This window comes from Gopherus flavomarginatus, chromosome 10, assembly GCF_025201925.1.
Source record: "Gopherus flavomarginatus isolate rGopFla2 chromosome 10, rGopFla2.mat.asm, whole genome shotgun sequence".
NCBI lineage: Eukaryota > Metazoa > Chordata > Testudines > Testudinidae > Gopherus > Gopherus flavomarginatus.
The window spans coordinates 68049278-68073568 of NC_066626.1; the positions used below are offsets into that span (position 1 = coordinate 68049278).

General features: G+C 40.8%; 1 protein-coding gene across 1 annotated transcript in view; it reads left to right on the forward strand.

Annotated features, from left to right (window-relative positions):
• The window catches only part of INSIG2 (insulin induced gene 2), a 44216-nt gene extending 20297 nt beyond the window's left edge, over window positions 1-23919 (forward strand). Inside the window, exon 6 of the mRNA XM_050916041.1 lies at window positions 18626-23919. Coding sequence (XP_050771998.1) covers window positions 18626-18646 — 21 coding nt within the window. The 3' untranslated portion in view covers window positions 18647-23919. The remainder of the gene's footprint in view (window positions 1-18625) is intronic.
• The last annotated feature ends 372 nt before the right edge of the window (window positions 23920-24291 follow it).

Consider the following 24291-nt stretch of genomic DNA (forward strand, 5'->3'; position numbering starts at 1 on the left):
ATTTCTGCTTTTGGCTGGATTCTGCAGCAGTAGGGACTGGCAGCCCCTTCCCTCCCCCAGCTCCTAAGGAAAAAGTGTTATCATAACAGATGCATCACCCTGCCTGTCTTGCTTGTTTTTTACATTTGGAATCATTGTTGCTAGTAATGCCCATTTATAACATTAATGGATAAACATCACACACTTAAGTGGTGTTAAATGTGAAATATAGTGCTTGTAAAAGTACAACCATGGCTGGGAAAGAGGGAGTGTGTGCCTCACAGTGGGAGTAATCATCTAGTGCTGTTAGTTCTGACGCCAGCACTAAATGCAAAGCAGGAGGCATGCTGGAATTTAATGTCCAACTCTAAATCTTAAATGAAAGGTAAATCCAACTACTTAATGACAGTGGAATAGTAAACATTACTTAGTTTAATTGTTTCATGCAGTCACATTGCATTTTCACTATGTGTATGATCATGTTTTGTGCAAAAGGACCTACTGCTTTGTCCTGAATTTTCTTCAGCAGGCAAGTAGCAGCCTCAAATGAAAGTATAAACTTTATGCACAGATTTGCAGGCAGCATACTGGCAGTTAGTGTGTTGACTCCTGAAAAGCAGTTAGTTCCAAGGGGAAGCAGTAGTCCGCTCCTGACCTCCCTTAGCAGGCTTAAATCCAGGCCAAAAGGCAGCTTTGCATTTTTTTTAGAAAGGGTTTTCTTTTTTTCCTAGCAATCACTAGAACCCTGCTGTCTGAGGTGTGAGGTACAAAAGATGAACTGTCCTGTTAATACTTTTGCTCTAGGTATTTTCTAATGCACCCAGTGTACCATAATTTCAAGGAATCAAATACAATAGTAAGAAAGAGAAGATGAGGGAGAGAGAAACTAGTAAGTACATTACAGGTCTGCTAGCTGAGAGTTCAGAAAATCCTACGTTTTAGGCTCCCAGACAGAACTCACAACATTCCAAATCCCAGATAAATAGAATTCATCCAAACGTTAAAAGAGATTCTCGTCGGCTATGCCCATGCCTCTGTTGTGTTAGCTTTCTATGAATATGCTAGTAAATAAGTTTACTGGGAGGGATGTTTGCTGAAATAGTGCAATTTAAGCGAAGGTTGCAAAATATATTCAGAAAGGGAAAACTGAGTTTGTAAATGTGAGAGTCTGTACACTTCACTTGAAGTTACGCTTAGCAACTCAGGGAACAGGAATATGCGTTGTGGTAAAAGCAGCTTGAATTTCAGATTTTTGAATATTTGCTGTGACTAGATGCTGAAACAAGAATTATTCAGTGAAAATTCGTAAACAGAAATGGAGACAAAAATTAGCAAAGGAATTGTTGCAAATTATTTATCCATCTCTGGGGAAGGGAAACCACAAAACTTTGCACAGGACTACACAACGAACAGTAAGGGACAAGAAAGCTTGAAATGATAAATGGCTTTTTTTCTCAGCCTGAATTTCAAGATTGGCAGCCAGATCCACAGATCCAGTGTTCATACAGACACGCTCTCTGATCCTTGAGCCGGTTTCAAATTATGACAGTGGGTAACTGCTCCTAAGGAGTAGCTTTGCTGCCTAGAACTGGCAGAGTGTGTTGTGCATCAGCCCCATCCCATCCCCACCGCAATCCCCAATCCAACCTGGAATACCACTTTATAACGGAGGTCAGCTGTCCCTTAGCATAGGCCATTCTTTAGCTGCAGTCTTTAGGCAACTTAAGTATCCGCTGAAGCAGTGAAAAACAGTCTTGGGAGGATCTGATCCCCAGTAATTTTGTTGGTAATGTGAGAGTACATCAGGTTTATGTGGGGCAGAAATAACTTTGATTGTAATGGGTGTGTGTTTTAATGATGTACAATTGAAACATAGGCTGCCTTGCTTTTCAAGCAGTCACTTGCTCATCCTCCACTGCTGAGATCCCCTATCACTCAAAAATACCAAAGAAGTAAAAGTGATATCCTCTTCTCCTTTCTCTTCCTCTGCTACCGCCACCCCCACCCTCAAACTAGTTACACATATGAGTTTGATTTAAAGGCACTTTAGTTCTTGGAAAACTGGGACTATTTATAGGGTGGGTTAGCATTGAAAGAACCCACTTTTTTCCTTTTAAAAACAAATGCATGTTCTGTACTGCACATTGAGTACAATCATTGCCGAATGAACTGAGACAGGGCCAAGTCCTCCGCTAAACTGGCACAGCTCCATTGACCTCAGTGGATTTGTAGCAGTTTCACCGCAAAGAATTTAGCCCACCATGGTTGAGAATGCTCAAGAATACTATGACAATTGTTCAATCCTTTTCCTAAGGTAATAAGGAGTCAGAAATGTATCTAGATAGACAAGAACAAACTGTGAAATTTGCCTTTCCCTTCTTCTCTTTCATCATGGATGGAAGCTGTCATCTTTCTCTGTGATTTATAAGGTGCACTTTTTATAGGGTATGTCAACTCTTCAGAGGGACGAAGTTGTTAGCATCAGATGTGGCAGATCAGCGTAATGATGATGTGAGTGCAAAGTGTTGGCTATTGATGAGCTTGTTGTCACAACAGATTGCCATATTCATGCATTTTTTTTTTTGATATTTCACTGGTAGGAAATTCAGCTCAAGATTGATTTGGGCTGGTGTCTCTTCTGTTAAACAATAATAATGTTCCATGTGATTTCAGACCCACATTTAGCCACTGACTTCTCAAAAGCAGTGTAACAAGCACAGACGTTTAGAGGTGGCCTGAGTGAGAGTTGGTGAAATCTAGAAATGAAATCTCTGAGTTGGGTATCTGCTCACGGTAAAGTTTGCTTCATGAGCCTGATCATTGCACTGATCCAGTGAGCTCAACTGTGGGTCGGTGAAGGGAAAGTTCTCCTGGGCATTAGAAACTGAAATATATTTCCTGAAATCATCAGAAAAATAAACACATACTTCTTTGTATGTGGAATCTCTCTGCTCTGAGGATACCGATTCTCTTTGTATGGATGATTCCCTGAAGCTCCAAGAGTAGTGTGGAAGTCTTCAGGACTCCTAGTACATAAGAATTTTCACACTGGATTGGAGTAATGGTTCATTTAGTTCAGCCTTCATAACTCTCAGTAGCGTTTGACTTAAACTCTGAAGTAGAAAATAGCTAGTAGAACAAGCAGAGATCTGTTGTGCAACTCTTTTTATTTGGTACAAAGTTAAAGGTTTATAGGCAGGAGTTTGAAGAGAGAAGAAATCATAATCCTTCACTTGAGGATCAATGGATGTGAATTGTTGGACTATAGCTTTTGCTCAGGAAGCCAACAACTGACAACTCTGAAATTCAGTTCAAATATGTTTGTACAGACAAATCTATGTGAGATACGATACATGATCTAAAACTGGTTGATATCAAAGGTGCCTAGTGGGGTGAAATGAACAGGTTAGAAATTGTTTACCTGAATCTTGGTGAAGCACAGAGAAATGCAGCCAGTTAACCTACATGAAGCTGGTCAACATTGCTTGTACAATGCAGAACATATATTTGATGCTTTTGAGTGTTTTTATTGCATAATACCTTGTCCATCCTGCTCATTAGAATTCTTTAAAACTATCATCAACATATAGAAAGAGTACTATCTGCTTGTAGTACTGACCCACCCAATATTCTGGATCACAAGAACTGCCACTTCTTAAACTCATGGTTAAAACGATCTCCCTCAAGTTGCTCTTCTGTTTGGAAGAATGAATATTTTGATTTTAATTTTTCTATGCTTTCCCAGTATCAAAGGTTTTTTCCCCTTCACAATACTATTTTTTAATAAAAATGTGCCAAATCAAATTTGATTATACTTGATAAACTTCTAGGGAGGATGTCTACTTTAAAATATTTTTGGTTTATTTCTAACAAACACTCACTGAGTCTTAATTAAGGTCCCAATCCGGAAAAAGTCACATACGTTCTTACTGTCAGGCATGTGTCAGTTACATTGACCTCGTGCATAAAGCCAAACATACCTGTAAGCATTTGTAGGATTGGGACTTCAGGCTTTGTTTTATCTAGCTTTGGGGCAGGGTTTTGTTCTCAGTATGTACAGTGCCTAACACAATGAGTCCTGGTCCATGGCTCGGACTCCTAGGTGCTACTGGAATACAAATGCTTTAGTACTTACAAGTACAAGTAATTTAGTACTCCATAACAACTCAATCCTGAGAATTTAAACTTAAACCCCTACAGTCCTACCCAGAGCCAAGTCATAACTATACAGTTTTGCTCTACAGTTTCCCAAGTGTTGAAAAGTGGTTCCTTTTCAACACTGTCTTGTCAAAATGCCAGGCACAGCTTGTTTTTGACATTTTCAGTGATGGTTAAATAATAATCATGTTTCTGTTATACCTAATGTTGACTTGAAGGCAGTTGTGCATTTCTCAGCTCAAACGTGAAATAGCCAGACTTGGGTCTTGACAATTTTTTTTTTTGCTTGCCCAAGGCAACTCAGAGGAAAAAAAGCAGCTTCCAGTTAATCACTTGCTTTAAAATTCAGTTTGGTGAAATAGGCAATTAAAAAATACGACATTTTTCATCAAAATCTGCAAATTAAATGCCTCTAGTCAGAGTGGGCTGCAAAAAAAATGCACTGGATAATTGCCACTTGAAATCAGTGAAGTATCTAATGTTCTAGGGGAGTGAGGATTGTGGCTGTTCTGCCTTAGTAAGCCTTGATTGATTTGGTAAATAAGCATTTCCACTTCTCTCTTTAAAATAAAGAAGCAATTTTATTGTTTCTGTATGGGAGGTAAACAAGCTCGTGAGCAGTAACCCAGTAATAGCATGAGGCCGAGTGCCATCTGTCATAGAGAATTTTGTCCCTTTATGCACAATACTTTCTCATAGTGTTGGGTCCAGTGTAGGTTAATTGAACAGCAGAGATCTTCCTTTTCTTTGCTGACAAATCTGTATTTCTCACATCCATGTCCTGTTGTCTTGTCTCCTGAATTAACATACCCTTTGGTGTCAATAGTCTAGAACACCTATTGCTAAAAATCTAAATCCATTTTATATTAGGGGAAATGCTATTGCCCTGGGGATTAACAGATACTTCTGATGATAGTAAGAGGTGACAGTGAGGAGAAGGTCATGGGGGAGTAAAATAATTTGATGCAATGGTGTAGGATGCATTTGATAATTACATTACTATTACAATAAAGAACAAAGGCTAAGTCACTCACATGTTTCCCCTTCAAATTTTGCCACAGTTCCCCACACCTGTTTCTCCCCTTCCCAGCTGTTAACACCTGTCCTTCTGTCAATGGTAATAATGAAATTTTAGGTGGGTTATATATTACTGTAACATGAAAGAATTACTACTTTTTGATATCAGAAATACTTCCATGGAAAAAATATATATTTTAGTACCAATGATTCAGAACAGCATGTGTTTTTTGGTTTCGGATTAGAGATTTTAGGCTCATATTGCATAGATAAACTCCAAACGCATGAGATGTCCTAGAGTGACCTGGTACGGCTGACTTTTGTAGCACTCATTTTGTTGCTTGACATATACTCAGAAGGGTATTGCTGCATGGTGCTCTTCTCCCCATGTGATGCTCGTTGTTTGTCCTCATCAGTGGCATACACTGTGCCACTGTGCATTGATGGCTACCAGAGCAGACACATCCAATGGTGGTGATCTCTTTTCTTACTACTTAAATGAATGCAACACACACAGAGCTGCCTGCAGTAAGCACTCTGCACCTTAGTCATGTCTATGTCTACATTACACTTATGTCAGGTATAACTTATGTTGAATGTGTGTGAATAAACCACTCCCCTCAGCAACATAAATTACACCGACATAAGCACCGGTGTGGACAGTGCTTTATGTCATTGGGAGAACTTGTTTCTCCCGCCTACGTAGCAATGACTGCTCTTTGGGAGTGGATTAATTATGTCGACAGGAGAGCTCTCTCTCTTGGCATAGAGCAGTTACACTAGGGACCGTGCAATGGCGCAGCTGTCTCGGTACAGTTGCACTTCTGTAAGCTGTGTAATGAAGACATAGCCCTAGTCATTAAGAAAAAAATTGCCCAACTTCCCTGCTCCTGATAATGAATCAGATTCTCAACTGTTGTAAATCAACAGGGTCCATTTACACCAGCTGTGGATCAAGTCCATTTTTTTTCACAGTAAGCTTCTCCTTTACAGTTAGATTGTGCCACAAGGACTCAGCCCATACAAAGGGTGGAGTTGCCCCAGGAGCTTCCCAGGGAAGGAACTGTGGCTCAGGGAGTCACACCTCCCTCCTTTCTCTCCTCTTAGTGTGGAGGTGGGGGCCTTAGTAATTTTCTGCTGGCTTATATCAGTGACAAATTATGATTCCCTTGCCCATTACTGGCTCAGCTTTGCTGGCTGGAATGGTGGGGAAGAGGAGTCAAAGCTCTGTTCAGCCCCCATCTCTACCAGTCCATTTCCTGTCCAAGGGCCTGGTAGGCAAGGTAGAGGCAGAAGAGGATTTCTTACTCCCCCATTTTGCAGATGCATAGTTCATCCCAGAGCCCAACCCTTAATTTAGTGTAGGATTTCATGGTGAGCATAGGTGCAGTAGGTCTTTGTATCCATACACTGCTTGATGTTGGAGTGAGATCAGATAGATCATCAGAGGTATCCATTCAAGAAATGAGGGGACGTGGCTGGTACAGCAAGCAAAGTGCTGTCCATTTTACCCCTGCCATGACTTCTCATCTGAAATTTATAGACGTCCTTCATGTATATTACAATACATTTGCTGTTGTGACAGCCACTTCAGACCCACAATGAGTCCTTGTTGTCATTCTAATGGGCCCTCTGCAACATACTTTGTTGCTAATGAAATGTTACTAATATTTGAAAAATGTTAAATTAGGCCAAAGTTTCCAAACTTGGGAACTAAATTCCAGTACCTATATCAATATTGTGAGCACCAAAATAGTTAGCCTGGTTTGCAGATGTGCAGCATTTCCACAGCACCAAAGTACTTAATTGCTCATAGGACCTAAAATTTTATAATCCAAATAGATACCATAGGGCCAGTCCTACCAGCCCTCGGCATATAATGCTCCAATTGAAGCCAATCAAATGAAGCTGACTACATGGATGAAAATTCCTCAGAAGCTATCACAGCCCAAGAGCTATAGCAAAGTCAGTGATAAACCACTCACACCCCATTGATTTCAGTGGGAGAAGAGGTAGGCTAGTGCTGCACGCTTTTGAAAATCCCACTCCTCATATTTAGTCATTCACAATCCCTGCATGAAATCTGACTAAATTGTCATTGCACAGGGAATCTCCATGGGCTTTGGTAGGGGACTCAACTCTGCCTACGGCACACAGGGCCGGTTCCAGGTGTTTTGCCACCCTGAGCAAAAAAAAAGGGGACGAAGTGCCGCCCCTTGAAAAGTGCCACCCCAAGCACATGTTTGGGATGCTGATGCCTAGAGCCAGCCCTGACCTCACACATTAATAGTGTAGCCATTAGAGATTTTTATTAATGGAAAGCTGAACGCAACCATAACTGTGAATCAAGAAGATTCTATCCTGTCTGCTATCACTGGGCTTTGTGTTTTGTCAGATAGGCAGCATTCACTTTGAGGAGGAATAATTATGTTTTAGGTCTTCAGCTGATTGGAAAATTCAGTATCCCTGTTACAGATGGTGAGAAAGCTAAATACAAACCATGACTATCCCTGCTCTTGAATCAGTTTGCCTAAGCAGACCAAATTGCTGAGTCATTTTGTTTTTCATGCTGTAATTGCCAGTTGATATCCGCACTAAGTTAGAACTCCTGGTAACTTTCAAGAATTCAAGGACCGTGCAAATTACAACCAGGATCTTCCGAGAGCAGAATGTCCCCCTCTTAGCAGATGGCTGTGGCCCACAGTGTCCAATAATCACATCATGAAATCTTATTACTTTTGCATGCTGTGCTTGGAAGAACATGCCAAGCTGTAGTCAGGTTTCATGGGATCTGAAAGTTTCTTAGTGAAGAAATAATTTTTCTTCTTCTACTTCTTTCTTCTCCGCCTCCCCCCAATAAATGGACGGTTCACAACCTAGAAAAAGTCATCAGCAGTTCAGGATACACTGGCAGGAATAAGGGAACATACTGATTCTCGAATGAAAATTGCTTAGCTTTTCCTTACAAGGACCATGTTGTTACTCATTTATAATCTGCAACTGTAATTGGTATCCCAGCACAGCAGTGTTCAAAGAGGTAGCATGAGCAATATCATTCTGCTCTATAGCAGTGGATTAGCGTTTAAAAACCCTTTTAGACTGACTGACTTGGCATTGCTTTACATGTGTCCTTGCCCTGGGAAATTTTTAGGATTTGGCTACTGTCAGTATGAGACTCTAATAAGACAGTTTGCCTCATGTGACTTCAGCTAAGCTTTGTTCCCGCTGCCTCTTGGTGATTTTCACAGATGATAGATGATGCTGTAAACGAAGTGTGCAGAAAAGAGCAACTTTCCTGCTGGAGACAAATTACCTTCTTGCTTCTGCAGGCTGCGTGACTGTTATGTTTTTTCCTCGATTGCAATCTGTATTGGGTGTAACATTATGTAACAAGTGATTAAAGATCAATGATGACCAAGAAGGTAAGTGATCAAATATCGTACCTGATAGACGTGTACACATCATTTATCTCACTTTTCTCAGGGAAGAAATTATACTGAATTCCTCAGCTATTAGTTCAAGGCAAATGGAATCTTAGATTCAATTATGGGTTGGTGCTTCTGCCTTAAGTTCTCTTGGAAGTGTTATTCAAAAGTCAAGATAATGTAGTTGCACTTGTCCCTTTTAGCAGCTCTAATCAAACTCCAGCTTATCAAAACCTTTACTTGAGGGAAGAAATCAAGTCAATCAGGATATTGTGTAGATTATAAATTAGGACAATAACTATTTATTTTTGCTTGAAACATTTGCTACTGAAGTTACCCACTAGGTCAATGTCTGAACCAGACCTAGAATGAAGTATTTCCTATCCTGTATATTGTGGCAACAGCTAAAAGCTTCATTCAAGTCAGAGTTCTGTTGTGCTATCCGCTGTAGTTCCTACCCCAGAGAATTTGCTGTGTGAACAACAAACAGAGCAGCTAGAGGAAACAAATAAGAGACTAGAGAAAGGGAATTTGAAGTGAGGAAGGAAAATTCGATGTTTTAGCGTAACTGACTGCACAATTCGCAGCCAATCAGCATCAGTAATCACAGTATTCACAATTTGCCTGCCTGCCTAATTCCTGCCTCTCAGTCCTTTATTCATACCACTGGAATATTCTGGATTATACTGGGCAGTTTAAACCTGCATAGGGTAAAATTAGTTAAATATTGATACATCATTTCATGAAGATTTGGCATGGCTTTAGATGCATTTTTACAATGGGATATTGGACGACACACAGTGAAGATTGACTGATACAAGGTTTCCTGGCTCCGACCCCAACCCATAGGCTACATATCTTTTTAAAATTAGCCTCCAAACTAGCAACCTTCCAGAATGACAGCTGCAACATAGATAAAATCCCAAAACTCAGGGTGTGAAGTGAGTTCTTCACGCTGAGGAGGAAGACATTTGTTCCACGCTGCAGAGTATTGAAAAAGAAACGTCATATCTGATGTTGTTCAGTTTCTTATGTCAAATGAATTAGGTGGTTTGGGCCAAGTATGTAGCATTCCATTCTCCTCATCACAAAGCCGCCATCACCGCAGCTGTTACCTGTCACCCTGCCTTAGATGAGAAGGAGTGGAGGAGGGCAAATAATCCTGAAGCCAAATTTTTGGGGTGCAACATATTTACAACCACTTTGCAGTGAGAATACCTAAGAGCCAGACCAGGTGTAATAGAGGTTGGAGGGAGAAGAGAACCAAACCAGGCTTCCCTTTCCCTCCGTCTCTCCTCTTAGTATCAGACCCCTGTGACTCATTCTTCTTCACACTCCCTGGGGGGACAACACATGAGACCAGAGGTCCACCAACTGCAGGTGTGGTGAGAGAAAGAGCCAGATTGGGCTTCCCCCAAGAGGCCAGCACATGGCCACGGAGGCTCATTGTCTCCTCTGGCAGCACCACATGGGGCAGGAACTGCCCTAACTCCTGGGAGAGAAGAGAGAGAGAGGGGCCAGGCTAGCCTTCCCTTGTGTCCCAACCGCATCCCCAGCATTCTTTTAATGTTGTTTTTTGTATGTAATACATATGTAGAGGCCCTGATGCTGTGAAGAGTAAGCATGTATGCAGAGATCTTCAGGTTTCTTTGAAGCATTGGAACCACAACAAAGAAAAGGGGGGGTTAAGAAGCCCAAGAGAAACACAGTGGTCAGGCCAATATCCTTTCTAAAGAGGTAACCCAGACTCCCTATTGTCAGGACCAGACTGATATAGCGTGCTCATCTCTGTCTTTAATGAAGAAGAGGCTGATCCTTGTCCTCCATTCTGAAGTTCTTCAACCAAATTATAATGCATCGCCTGGAACAGTGAATCAGTCAGGAGCAGGTATGTTTTGTAGAACACAGAGACACATTAAGGCCAGATAACCAGTTCCTGTCCCAGAAACCTCGATGTGTGATCTTGGGCAATTCTTAACCTCTCCATGCCTCAGTTTCTCCAGCTACACAATGGGGATAATAACACCCGCCTCAGAAGACTGGTGGGCGATTTAATTAATTCATATTGGGGAGGGGCTTTAATATTCTTAATGCAAAATATTGTTATTCTCACATCTAAATGGCTTTCTTTGAAAATGAAACTCTGCTCTGAATGGCCACGATGGAAATGCAGACTTGATTGCCAGCTTCTTACTCCCAGGGGGCTGGCAGCAGGAAGAAGGCAGCAGGCTGGTTCATCTCTTGGAGGCAGGGAATGAATGCCTCAACAGTGACCCCTCTGGCTGATTAAGGCATGACAGCAGTGATGAGTTTTGAAGGAAGTCATGTTCCTCTATACAGGGGTTCTCCACCCATGGACTGCAGACCAATCAGCACACAGCTGTGGCCCATGTGATATCCTCCAGGCCATACAGGTAATATATCAATTGTGTGGCTGCAGCCCGCATAAAAACATAGAGCTGCATATGTGTCCCACAATGGTAAATCAGTTGAGAACCCCTGTGTCTAGTACTTCTGAATACTGTACATAGTGTGGGAGATTGCAAGGGGCCAATCACAATTTCCAGCAGATCTATCTATCTTATCTACCTGTTTATATAGCACTTACTGTTTCATCACGTTCTTTCTTTGGAGCCACTTTGAGAGGCAAGGCATGCTTACAGCACATTTGAAGTGTCAGGATCAACACTACTCCAGTGGCTGAGTTCTGTAATATTATAGTTACAAGGCTTCTTTAGGCAAGCAGAGCTAAGAAAGACTTCATACAATGTTTCTTCATTCTAACTGGGGGCAGGTTTTTCACAGCATTATCTCCAAAAGCTCTGCTCTAGTGCCGTTCCTTTCTTCTGGTGTATGATACGTCACACACTGTCAGGGTGTCTTGTTCAAGGGGGTTGTTTTTTTAATTTGCTTTTCCTGGCTGGAATGTCCACCTGGATCTGCCAGTTAGTGATTATGCATCCAGAGCTGAGTGTGTCCTGATGTAACAGGCTTAAATGCATAAGCTCTTGAGGGCAGCATGTGGTAAACCGGCCATAAGTGAGGACATGAAGAGAGAGTCTAATTCTGGTTCCCTAGTATAAAGTTTCCATGTAGGAAAAAGCAGGAAGACACGTGTACCCTTTCAGTTAAGAGAAGAATGACTTACTGGGATATTGGGATGTTTTGGTTATTTATGATTTAGATTGGATACAGGGTGAGGAATGGTATGGCTTGGGGCCTTAGAATAGGTTATGGGAGGATGTTGAGGTACAGCAGCCAGGGGATACTCACTTTCCCTTTCCAAGCCCTAAGGGAAGGGGGAGCTGCTGGGAATTTATGTTTCTGAAAGGAGGAAACCTCCAGTGCTGCAGCTCAGGGAAGTGTCTGGTCTCTGCTGTGTGCTGTCACCTCCAGCTGGAATCTCTCTGTCTCCACTGGGCCTGGTGAGACCCAAGCTACATTATCTGTGGGTCGATCCCCTGTGTGTTGGTGGCAGCAGGCAGCCTGCTGCTCCACCAAAACATAGCCATGATGTTGCATCTCTATGCACAAGTACTGCTCATGATGTTGCCAATGCAGGCCGCTGCCAAACCTTGACCTGGTATAACAGCACCACCTGCCCTGCCCCCTGGGCCCTCCCATTGGAAAACCCACTGCACTAATTCATTAACTGGCACCAATCAGCATTTGTGTTGGCATCTCAGAAGTGAAGACATGGAGAAAGAACTACTCTTGCGCTTCTAGCCGGGATGCTGAGGCCTATTGGCAGGGCAGCATGGGGAAGCTGGAAGGGCCACAGCCAAAGTGGGTAAATGGATGGCTTCAGTGGTCTCCAACAATTCACCCCAGTTACTTTCACAAATATTTATAATCTTTTTTTAAAATATGGAGGAAGAAAATTTGTTTCATGTGGTAAAAATATAAAGGTTCCTTTCAAAGAGTTGCATACAGGCAAAGCTGAGAACATTTAAAAATTCCACATGCGTAGATGGGTAGGCTATGAACTTGTGAGAGAAACTGAAACTCAATAAATTCTTCATCATCATCATCATCATCAAAGCAAACCCAAAAGTCTCCTTGCACATTGTACACCATCCCAGCCCAATACATTGCATTATAATAACTGTGTTTGCTTAGCATGGAAGACTCTCAGTTACTACAATGATGAGTGCCATTATACAAATCTAGAAAGATAGACACGATGCATGGACCAATAAAATTTTATTCATGTATGTTCCAAGAGCTTTTGTATTCCTGACTAAAACACTAAAGGGAAAGCTGGTCCATTGTGTTTGTTCACAAACTGAACATTAGTCACTACTATGGTATATTAAATATAGCCAGAAACAAGGGGAATGGATGGCTAAGCAGGCTGATATGGGGCTGCAAAACCTTTCATATAACAATATGATGGGTTGGTGATCTATGTGAAATGAGTTGTTAGTTTCATTAAGAGCCAAGTGAATAATTGTCTTTTCCGTTTAGTGGCCAAACCCAAAAAATCTAAAAAAAATATTTGGTTACTTTCAAATTGAAACTTGCATTTTTTCAATTTTTCTCAACAAAATGAAGGACAGAAAAACTTGTTTGGGTCAAAAATGAAACATTTTGGATATGGATTGAAAATGACATTTTGAAACAAAATGGTGATTTGAATTGGTATTTGCAAAACAAACAATGTTGACACTTTCAAAATTTTTGTTTTCAGGGTTTTTTGGGGGGATGAGGGTAGGGTGAGGGTTGGCCAAAGCTATTAAATGAATTTGACCTGAATTCATGAATAGTTTATACCACCAAAAATACATTTTTCAGCAAATTTACTATTCACTAAAAAGTTTCAACCTTTTTTCCTCTCGCTGCATTTTCTAGAGGACAGGTGCCCATGGTTTTCAGTCTGTGAGTACCTCCAGTGAAGTCCTGAATACTTTAGACTTCCAGTCAAGTCAAGATTACACTCTTTGACTGCCAGGTGAACTATATTATAGAGCATTTTATTTTGATTTAGTTGGGAGTTGAGGATACTCATCACCTCACAGGTTTAAGCCCCATGTTCCCCCAAAATTTCACAGTTATACCTCATGTGTAACTAGAGGATTTTCATAGATTTTTAAGGCCAAAAGAGACCATTACACTCCTCTTGTCTGATCTTCTGTATAACGTAGGCCACAGAATTCCAGCAAATGGTTTCTATATCAAGCCTATGGTGGAGCTAAAGCATATTTTTAAAAGACATTCAACTTTGATCTAAAGACTTCAAGTGATGAAGAATCCACCACATGCCTAAGAAAGTTGTTCCAATGGTTATTTACCCTCACTGTCAAAAATTTAAGCCTTGTCTAGCTTCAGCTTCTAGCTTTTGTCTGATAGATTAAAGAGTCCTCTACCACCAAAAACCATCTCCTCATACAGGTACTTGTAGACCGTGATTAAATCACCTCTTCTCCTTCTTTTTGTTAAACTAAATAGACTAAGCTGCTTTAATCTCTCATGTTTTCCAGACGAAACATTCTTGTATCTCTTTTCTGAACCCTTTGCAATTTGGATTTTAGTTTGGAGAACTGTGAATCTGGCACCTTTCATGTCATGAAAAATACAGTCATTTAAAAAGACAAGAAAAGATGGCATCTCATTGAGAAAATGATTCTGGGAAAAATTTTCTGAGGTCTGTTTGGCCTGTTTCCTCGTTCACTTTCCATTGTTTTAGAATAAGAAATTCCATCAGGGTGATTGCTACTCTGAGGAACTGTGTGTTCTTCTAGTTGCTGTCAACATCATTCCTACTAAACTCAGTTCTGGGTGTGAGGTTAGCTTGAAGGATGCCAAACAATACTGGCATCCATAGCCTAATTATATAGTCATTGGCTGCATCTTCTAGTTTATTTCAAGACACCCAGAAACCTACTCAGTTATTCTGAGGCATAAAAGGAGACTTATTTGGAGACTTATCTTTTCTGGGTTTTTTTTAAAATATACTGACTGTTTTAAAAACATAATGTGCCATTGTACTTGAATGGCATAAACATAGAAACTTCAGAAAAGATCTATTGCTAGAGAGAGACAGACTTGTTGGGTCAGATCTTCAGCTGGAGCACCACAATGTTGCTGTGTTAGCATTAATGGAGCCCCACCAAATTACACTAGCTGAGGACCTGGCCCATGACGTTATAGTGATCTAACAGTTAATGGATTTATAATACTATATGCATGAAAATCCAAAATATTGAAACCTCAATTAATGGGACTTAGGTGCCCATATACCTCTGAGGATCTGGGCCTATATATATGATAAAGCAAATCCACTATGAGGGTGGTCTCGGTTGGTCATCAAAACTTATTTTGGTAAAGTGAGGTATGCAGGTTGCTTAGAAAGAACTTTAATGGAGTTGGGAGTTGGAATACGGTAATTTTATAGTGTGCTTGACATACTAACAATTAGGGCTCACTGTATGCTTATATGAATCATTAACTTCAAAAGCTGCTAGTTCAGCCTCTGGCATAGAGCAATGCATCACTGCTAACCGGTATTCGCCACAACAGAAACAACACAGCTGTTCAGATAAAAGTTATAATTCATCTCACTTGTGTAATGAACACAAGTATCCAACTCAGATACTACTGTTAGTAGTATCCAACTCAGATACTACTAACAAAATTTAAGGTTTATTGCAAAATATTTTAAACATGCTCAGAGCTAATCTCCCAATGATTATTCAGCAATGATATCTGAAACTTTCCCATTTTTATTAGGGCTACTCTTTGCATATCTAGTCTATAAAACTTTAATATTTGCATGTCATAAATGATTTTTCAAAAGTTAACTTTTCCCATACTTTGACTTATCAGTTTTGGTCTTGGTGGTATGCATTTCAGTTGAAGCTTTATTACATTATCTTGGCAGCACATTATATTTTTTTACACATGGATTTGATTGAGAAATGAAACTGGAATAAGAATGAGGTAGTAGCAGCATCTGCTGGAATACCCAACTATTGCTGTTGTCAATCAATATGATTGATTAAATATGGTGGCACACATTTTATTAAAATGAAATGCTTTCCCTGAAAAAGACTATTATGCCAATATATTATATAGCTTTCCTAAAGAATGTTTCTGAAGAGGTGGTCTGTTTATGATGTATAATACTTGTAAATAGTTGGAATGAACTGAGGAGTTCAAATTATATTTGGCTGTTAGTGGAAACTGGTGTGTGTGTGTGTGCGCGCGCGCTCACGCCCTCACTCCTGCACACGCAATATCTATTATTGTCATATTGGTAAGGCCAGCAACAAAAATGGGAGTTTAATTTTTCTACAGGATTGCAAAAAAGATTTCACTCAATTCACTGATGTTTTTATATACAGGTCCTTGATTTCAAGGTACTTAATGCCCTGGTCGCAAGGTAATTAAGAGACCATCTAAAGCTCTGGGGTGAGGGCTGTGATCAACAGCTCCACTCCTCAGGCACCATGGGACTTTATACCATAAGACTAAAGCTTGTCTATGCAGGAGAAGAAAAAGCTTTCTCAGGGTCCGGTCTGTGGCATGAACTGCCATAGGAACAAAGAACCATCACAGATCTCACTATCTTCTATACCAAATGCAAGGCATACGACTTCAACCTGCGTTTTCTAGTATAAACACAGAGCAGCATGTACGTTTTTTTAAAGGAATCCAAATTTCAAATCCACAATTCTTTCCCTGAGGAGAGAGTGAGAGAAAGAATGAACCGCACAAGACAGATATTAGTCATGTGGCTTAATTCATTCCTGGAAGGTATTTATATACTACAATGAGGAAGGCAGTATAGGAGCCTATACAAAATAGAATGGGTCTTTGTGACATTCATTATTCACTTATCTTAACATCGCTTACTCTGGTGAAGACCTTTTAGGGGGAGAATCATGGTGCTATTGAGGTCAATAGGAGTTTTGCCAGGATTTCACGAGTTTTGGGTGACTCTCACAGTTCTACAACATTTAAAAACTGAAATATTGTTCCACTCACACACCTTGTCCATACAATAGAATGAATTATGAAATACTCTAATGAAAATGTCTTGCCATTTTATTTCTGGATTTTGAAATTCTAAATGTCATTGAAATTTCAACAAATTCTTACCATTGCTTCCATCATCCTCATTAAATGAACTGGAATAACATGTATCCTTGTTATTTTTGTAATAATGATCATTCCTAAATATAAAACAGATATATTTTCCTGATATCAGGCCACATACATCAACCACAGAGCTAAAATCACAAACCTTATGTGAACCAGCCACTATCGGGGGACAAAGATTCACACTCTTCTATAGCAGTGGTTCTCGGAGCTGGTCTGCCGCTTGTTCAGAGAAAGCCCCTGACAGACCGGACCAGTTTGTTCACCTGCCACGTCCGCAGGTTCGGCTGATTGCGGCTCCCACTGGCCGCAGTTCGCTGGTCCAGGTCAATGGGGGCTGTTGGAAGCGGCACAGGTTGAGGGATGTGCTGGCCGCCCTTCCCGCAGTCCATGTATACACTACAAAATTACGTTGACCTTATTTACATTGGCTTACAGCCACTGCAGTTATTAAATCACTAGTGTGTGTGCACACTTGGATCCTTGTGTCAGCAGTGCACATCCTCACCAGGAGCACTTGTATCGATTGTATTGTCAGTGTGGTGCATTGTGAGACAGCTCCTGAAAGCCAGTAAAAGTCAACATAAGCAACACAGTGTCTATACTGACACTGTGTCGGCCTAATTACATCGATTGTGACTTTACACTGCCTGGGGAGGTGATGTTACTATGTCTGCACTACAGACCTTACAGGAGCACGGCTGTACTGCTGCAGCTGCACTGTAGTAAGGTCTCGTGTAGCAGCTCCATGCCAATGGGAGAGCTCTCCTGTTGACATAATTAATCCACCCATAACGAATGGTGGTAGCCATGTCTGCAGGAGAGCTGTCCACGCTGATGCTTTTGTCAGCGAAACATGTCAGTCAGGATATGTTTTTTTCTCACTCCTGACTGACAAAAGTTTTACTGACAAAAGTGCTAGGGTAGCCTAAATTGTCATAGAGAGGGATTTATGTTGGCCGGAGCCAAAGTCAAATGAAGACACTTCCACAGCTAGGTTGACACAAGGCAACTTACACTGACCTAACCCTGTCGTGTAGACTGGGCCTGGGTAACAGCTGCTCTGTTTAAGCTTTGAGATATTAGACTAAAAACTGACCCCACTGACTTCAGTGGGGCCAGAATTTAACCACTTTCTTTATCTTTTTCTTTTTCTTAAAATACCTGAGCAAAAATGTATAAATATACAATTGGGGACTTTTCCTTGATCCACCTATGCAATTTATGGGGATTATCTCACTAATGAGAGTTGTTATTGCTGGCCATGGTTATGAACTTCAGTGGTGCCTAAATCTGGGGATTAAGAGCCTAAGTACCTTTGTAGATCCAGTCTGTAGATACTAGGGTGATAGACACAACAGAAATGCCTTAGGTTTAGACAGAAAGACAGACAGATAATCAGAACAATGTCATTAGCTAAATATACCTCAGTGACAGGCCTCTGTTATGCCACCACTCAAAGCTTCCAAAATAGTAGCAAGGAGTTCTCTCCTCTGACTCCAGTTCAACAAAGCATGTAAGGAAATGCTTAATTTTAAGCACTTTCCTGAACTGGTGTCTCACTGAGTATGTCTACACAGCATTTTGGAGTGGTCCTCCCAATCTGGGTCAACAGTCTTGATTAGCATGGCTTGCACTAGCACTCTAAAAGCAGCTGCATAGACAACACTTGGAAGTTGCGGCTTGGGCTGGAACTCATGCTCCAAAGCCTGGGGATGGTGGTGGGCTTCAGAGCCCGAGCTCCAACCGAAGCCTCTTCTGCAGTGATATTTTGTTTGATTGCAGTTTGTGTCATCAGACGGTAAAAACACTATACTATAAAATGTGATCATACTGTATAGAGGACTGCCTTAGGCAATCATGTATATATGATCTCCATTAAATCAGTAGTACCTTTGCTACAAAGAAATAATTGATAAACATCAATTTCTTCATTTGTTTCTCAGGACACCAAGGCTACCTCCTGAAACGAGAAATGTCCTTGAACAATTGAACAGCAGAGAAAACCAGCTGGAGCCTGTTGCTTCTTATTTTTTCACCTTTTTAGGATTCTAAACATCTGTTTGTGAATGTGTCTGATCACTAGATGGGAATTTAAAGCAAATACACCATTCACTATTTTTAGCGCAGTGCAGGCCTTTAAAAATTACCCATACGTCTACTGCAAACCAAGCAAACAAACAACGTATTTGGAACCAGAAAATCCCCAAATCCAAAATATCGTGAGTGGCTTTAACATTGTTGTCCAAAGCATATGAAATACAACATTTTGGAGTTGGTAATTGCTTTTAGTGAAATCTCTGAAACCCACAGATTTATATTTGTTCAGTTTCCTTTAAAATGGATCGGTATAGCTGCTTCTATTTTTTTTACACAGATTTCTGAGAAGGTGATATTTGCCCATACAGTTCTATTTTTTTATTTTATTATAAAAGATTCTAACTGTTGATTTATTATGTATGGAACAAATTGTGTCTTTGAAACATGCTGTAGTATAATGACTTGAGTTAGCACCGAAGATACATTTGCAGGGACCAGCAGTCAATTTTGACTCAGAGTAGATAATACACCAACTGTGTATTAAGTTTAATGTAGATTAATGTGAGTTGCTTCCCTTTGCATGTATGTACACAGGTACAAATAATTAAGATTAATTTCCACTAGATATAATGGCTCTCATTGTGCACGGTGCCATAAAATTCTTCTTTAATAGCTATTAATTGGATGTATTCGCTTTGATGGTAAAGTCCTGATTAGTCTTGTTACCCTACAGTCCCTGTCCCCCTCCCTTAGCCCACTTTTGTGCTTAGGGAAAGATTTACAAGAAGAGAGTCACAGCTATGCAGTTTATTAGCAAAAAATCAATACATGTATCCTTTCCTCCTACACATATAAAAGGTTCTACAAAACATAGTGACTCTGCATAGTGTTAAAAGGAAAGACATGGGACATGTTTCCATTGCTTTATTCCCCATCCTCCTTCCCTCATACAGAACTTTCACAAGGAACAATTCACAGTTTTTGCTGGGTTTCCTTTTACATCTTTGTTTTCTTCCTTTGGCTTCTGTATGGGATAGGAACCTCAGGATTACTCAGTGGTAACATAACACCATACACTGAGAGCTTACTGGTGCCAAGCTATAAGATGCAAGACTGAAGTGAACAATCTCTTTTATTGGCTGGTCCCAAATATTTTTTTTTGGAAAAGATTCAGTCATTTTCCCCCCACATCTCCATTCTTTGACCTACTGGCAATCCTAGGCACTAAGGGCCAGAATCTCTTCTGGTACTAGCCAATGTAGCTTCATTGACATCTGTGGCACTATTCTGATTTACATCAGCTGAGGATTTGGCCTAGGTTTTTTTTGTTTTTGTTTTTATAATAATATTTTTTTACAAACGTTAATTACAGATGGGTAAAGTCACATAGAAACTAATGTCTAAGGCCAACCCTTTCAAATCAGGGTCACCCAGAGCAGGGGGCAAGTGGGGCAATTTTCCCCAGACCCCACAGGGGCCCCGTGAGCCCTGGCCTAGCGGCAGTCCGGGTCTTTGGTGGCATTTCAGCAGCGGGGGGCCCTTCAGTGCTGACAAAGACGCAGAGTGACTGAAGGCCCCCTTGCCACTGAAGACCTGGACCGCTGCCAGGTGAGTACAAGCACCACAGCTCCCTCACTTTGCCCCAGGCCCCCTGAATCCTCTGGGCGGCCCTGTTTCAAATTTTGGTGCCTAAATACGGGGCATCTAATCAAGTGGCTTCTATAGATTTTCAGTGGTGCTGAGCTTCTGAAGGCAGTAACAGATGCAGGAGGTCAGCAGCTCAGGAAATCAGGCAAATTATTTTGTTGCCTAAGTATGGATTCAGGAACCTAACTTTAAGCCCCCAAGTTTGAAAATATCAGCCATTTTTAGATGTGTATGTGTGTGTAAAAATTTGCATGCATTTTTTTTCATGCTTGAATTGCACTTGCAAAATGCTCAGGGCAAATGTACAACAGCAGCTTGTATGTGTGCATTGGGCATTGTGTGCCTGGAACATTTGTGTGCACTTTTAAATAATTAGGCCTGAATCCCAGGATTCTTCCATTACAGTTTGCTGCTCTCGCAACTTTCCCACCCTAACACAAATCCTCTGTACTGTCATATTATTAAAACACTGTCCTGATGCCTTCCTTTTTGGTGATTAAGGAATAACTACCATGCCATAGGGTTACGGGTAGCAATAAACAGACTTTGGGGTTAACAAATTAAGATTTGGGATATGTGGTGCTATTCTATGCACTCCTGGACATTCAGGCTATGTCTGCACTTATGGCAGCATGTAGAATATGGGCACTACATGTGTAGCTACATGCCACATTGAAAAGCACACTGCATCCAGGGTTGGCACAGAGGTATGTAGCTACACCTGGCAGTGAAAGACTGTGGCAGCAAGGAGACAATGGGGAAAGGCTCCAGCAGTGGGGCACTATTTTGCTAAAAATAGCATAAATGTGGGAGGCACAGTTTGGGTATGTAGAGAGACATGTAGGCTCAATACCATAGGATTCAGGCATGTGGGCACTCTACTTGTTTAAGCCATGCCACACCGTCTACACTGCTACTTATACCCATGCTAGCTGGGCATGCAGTGTTTGTGCTTGTGGAAGAAAACAGAGTCTTCACTCAGGTTGGTTGCAACAAGTCAGAGACAGTTTATTTTCCTGACACTTGCAAGGTGGGGAGAGTACACCCGGACAGAGGTTTCCCCTCGTCCCAGGCAGGTCTCCGTTAGATAAACAATTAGGGCAAGCATTTATACCTTGTGTTACAGACAATAATGATCAACAACCGCATTTGTTTATACATATTCCTTCTGATATCTTATTTTTCTCAGCAGTTCCTGCTACAGTCTGTATTCCTTTCTTATCTAACACAAGGTCAAAAACACTATTTCTTACAGTATTTTTTTTGTTCCACTCACTTTCCACTTGCCCAGGCCCTACCTGAAATCTCGCATTATTAGAGCTAGTGTTAGCCTAACTCTTACTTTATTCCTAAAAGTTAAGATATCTGCGTTCAAATCCCCTTTATCCTTTTCTCTGTTTCCACATGCTCTACATGTCACTGTAAGCATAGACGTGTCTTCAGTTTAGTCAAGTCTTGATTTGGCCCTTACTTTTACATGCCTTGCTCTGTACTGTTGTAAAATCTGTGGATAGTAATTAAAGGAGTTGCAAATGCCAGGAGAGTTTGTCCCCAATCAGTACAGCTGAAGGAGGAGGTTTCATAGATTACAAACCTGGAGGGGACCACTGTGACCATCTAGTCTGATCTGTGTAACACAGGCCACTGGATTTCCCCAAATTAATTCCTCTTTCAACTAGAGCATGTCTTTTTTAAAAAATCCAATCTTGATTAAAAAAAATGTCCAGTAATGGAGAATCCACCACAGCCCTTGGTAAATTGTTCCACTGGTTAATTATCCTCATTGTTAAAAATGTACACCTATTTCTAGTCTACATTTGACTAGCTTCAACTTTTTGCTTTTGGATCTTGTTATACCTTTGTTCACTAGTCTGAAGAATTATCACATTTCTGTCCCCCAGGTAGGTATTTATAGACTGTGATCAAGTCACCCCCTAACCTTCACTTTGATATGCTAAATCGATTAAGTCACTTGAGTCTTTCACTATAAGGCATATTTTCAAACCCTTTAAAATTCCCTGGGGGCAGGGACTGTCCTTTTGTTCTGTGTTTGTGCAGCACCTTGCACAGTGGGGTCCTGGTCCATTAATAGGGCTCCAATTACAAATAATAAATAATAATTATTATTGTGGCACTTCTCTGAACCCTGTCCAATATTTCAACATCCTTCCTGAACTGTGGGCACCAGAACTAGGCACATGTTTGGCTCCATCTCTCTGTGGAATGAGGCACAGATGCTGCCCCTTCCAAAGCTTGCAGTTTTCAGGATATTGGCAGAAGGCTAGCTGTGGAGAGGCTTTGGGCTCCCATGCACCGGCTCTGTACCACCGGCAGCATACCTCTTCCAATGCCTTCTCTTAGGCTGCGGCTTCCCCCGGTACCCTTGTCAAAAGGAGGATGAGATCACCACAGAGGAAACTGTGCTGCTAGTCCACAGTAATTAACCCTAGGCTGCTGAGGGGGGAAACATATGTGTCCCTGGCCTCACATCCATACAAAGTGGGGCTACTTCCTATGCCAGCCCTCTCAGTCCCCACCAAGCCCACACAAGAAGGGGAACCGCTATATGTGGAGAGGATGCTTCGCACTTATATCTGGGGGATGTGACTGGGTGCTAGGGAGCCTAATCCTGCACACATGTGCTCCCATATCGAATGTGACTTTTGCACTCAAGTGTTTGCAAGACCAGGTCCTTTTGTCAAGGAGGGTTTTGTAGCTGTGCAAGACAAACCTACCTTTAGCCAGATTGCAGTTGGCTGTTAGCTTGTGGGATCACTGTGCTTAATGATTTTAATGCACTAACAACCAAAGCCAAGTCCTAAAAATGTATCATTTTTAAATGATCTACATGCATGATAAAAGTACATGATAAAATGCCCCATAGTAGGGTCAACACTTCTAGTTCCATGAATCTCTGCTATTTATTTCTTTGGGCAATATTCCACTGTACAATGTGGATTTTGGAGGACATATAGTGATAGATCTATATTGCTATCTTTAATTGTATTTCAATATCCATAAATGCTCCTTAAAGTACTCAGGTCTCTCCTTGCAGTCAGGAAAAACTCATACTGGGCCAGATCTTCAGCTGGTGCAAATCAACATAACATCATTTATCCAATTTACACCCCCCTCCAAGGAGCCAACTGATTGATGTCATTGTGAGTTTTCTCAGAGTGAGATTGAAGAATTGGTCATTTTATGAGATCAACAATCTCTCAAACATTAATGTGTAATATTCCTTCTCCTATCCCCAAATTACAAGTGTGCATAATAATGGCAAGTATAACAAAAGTAATAAAAATATTACCTATTCCTTGTAGGTTACTCATTTTAAACTATCAGAGGGGTAGCCGTGTTAGTCTGGATCTGTAAAAGCAGCAAAGAATCCTGTGGCACCTTATAGACTAACAGATGTTTTGGAGCATGAGCTTGAGCTCATTTTAAACTGCCTAGTAATTATACATTTATTATAATTATATGTGTGATATGTAGCAAGAAAAAGTGACTATTAAGAGAAGTAATTAAGAACAGTATTTCTTGCTCCTAAAAATAAAACAGATACATCAATAAATCCTTTAACTGAGTTTGTGGTTATTTTAATTGTCATTTTGATCACACCACATTTTCTAACTCCAAAATATTCCTCTTGTCCTAGGCTCTGCTTACGAGTCCTTTGCTTTTGGTCTACCCTAGCAAGGAGAGGGTTAAAACCAATATTTGTAGATAAAGAGGTAAACAAATTTACATTCAGTTTTTCACACTTCATGCATATGTCATGCAGTGAATAGTTTTAGAGGTATGTTTGTACTATCTAGCCAGAATTTTTACAGTCTGCAGGACACAAAATCTCTATAAAGTGACTTATTGAAATAGAAGCAGATTGGTAAAACCGTTTCTCTCTTATGAACTGTGAAGAATGATC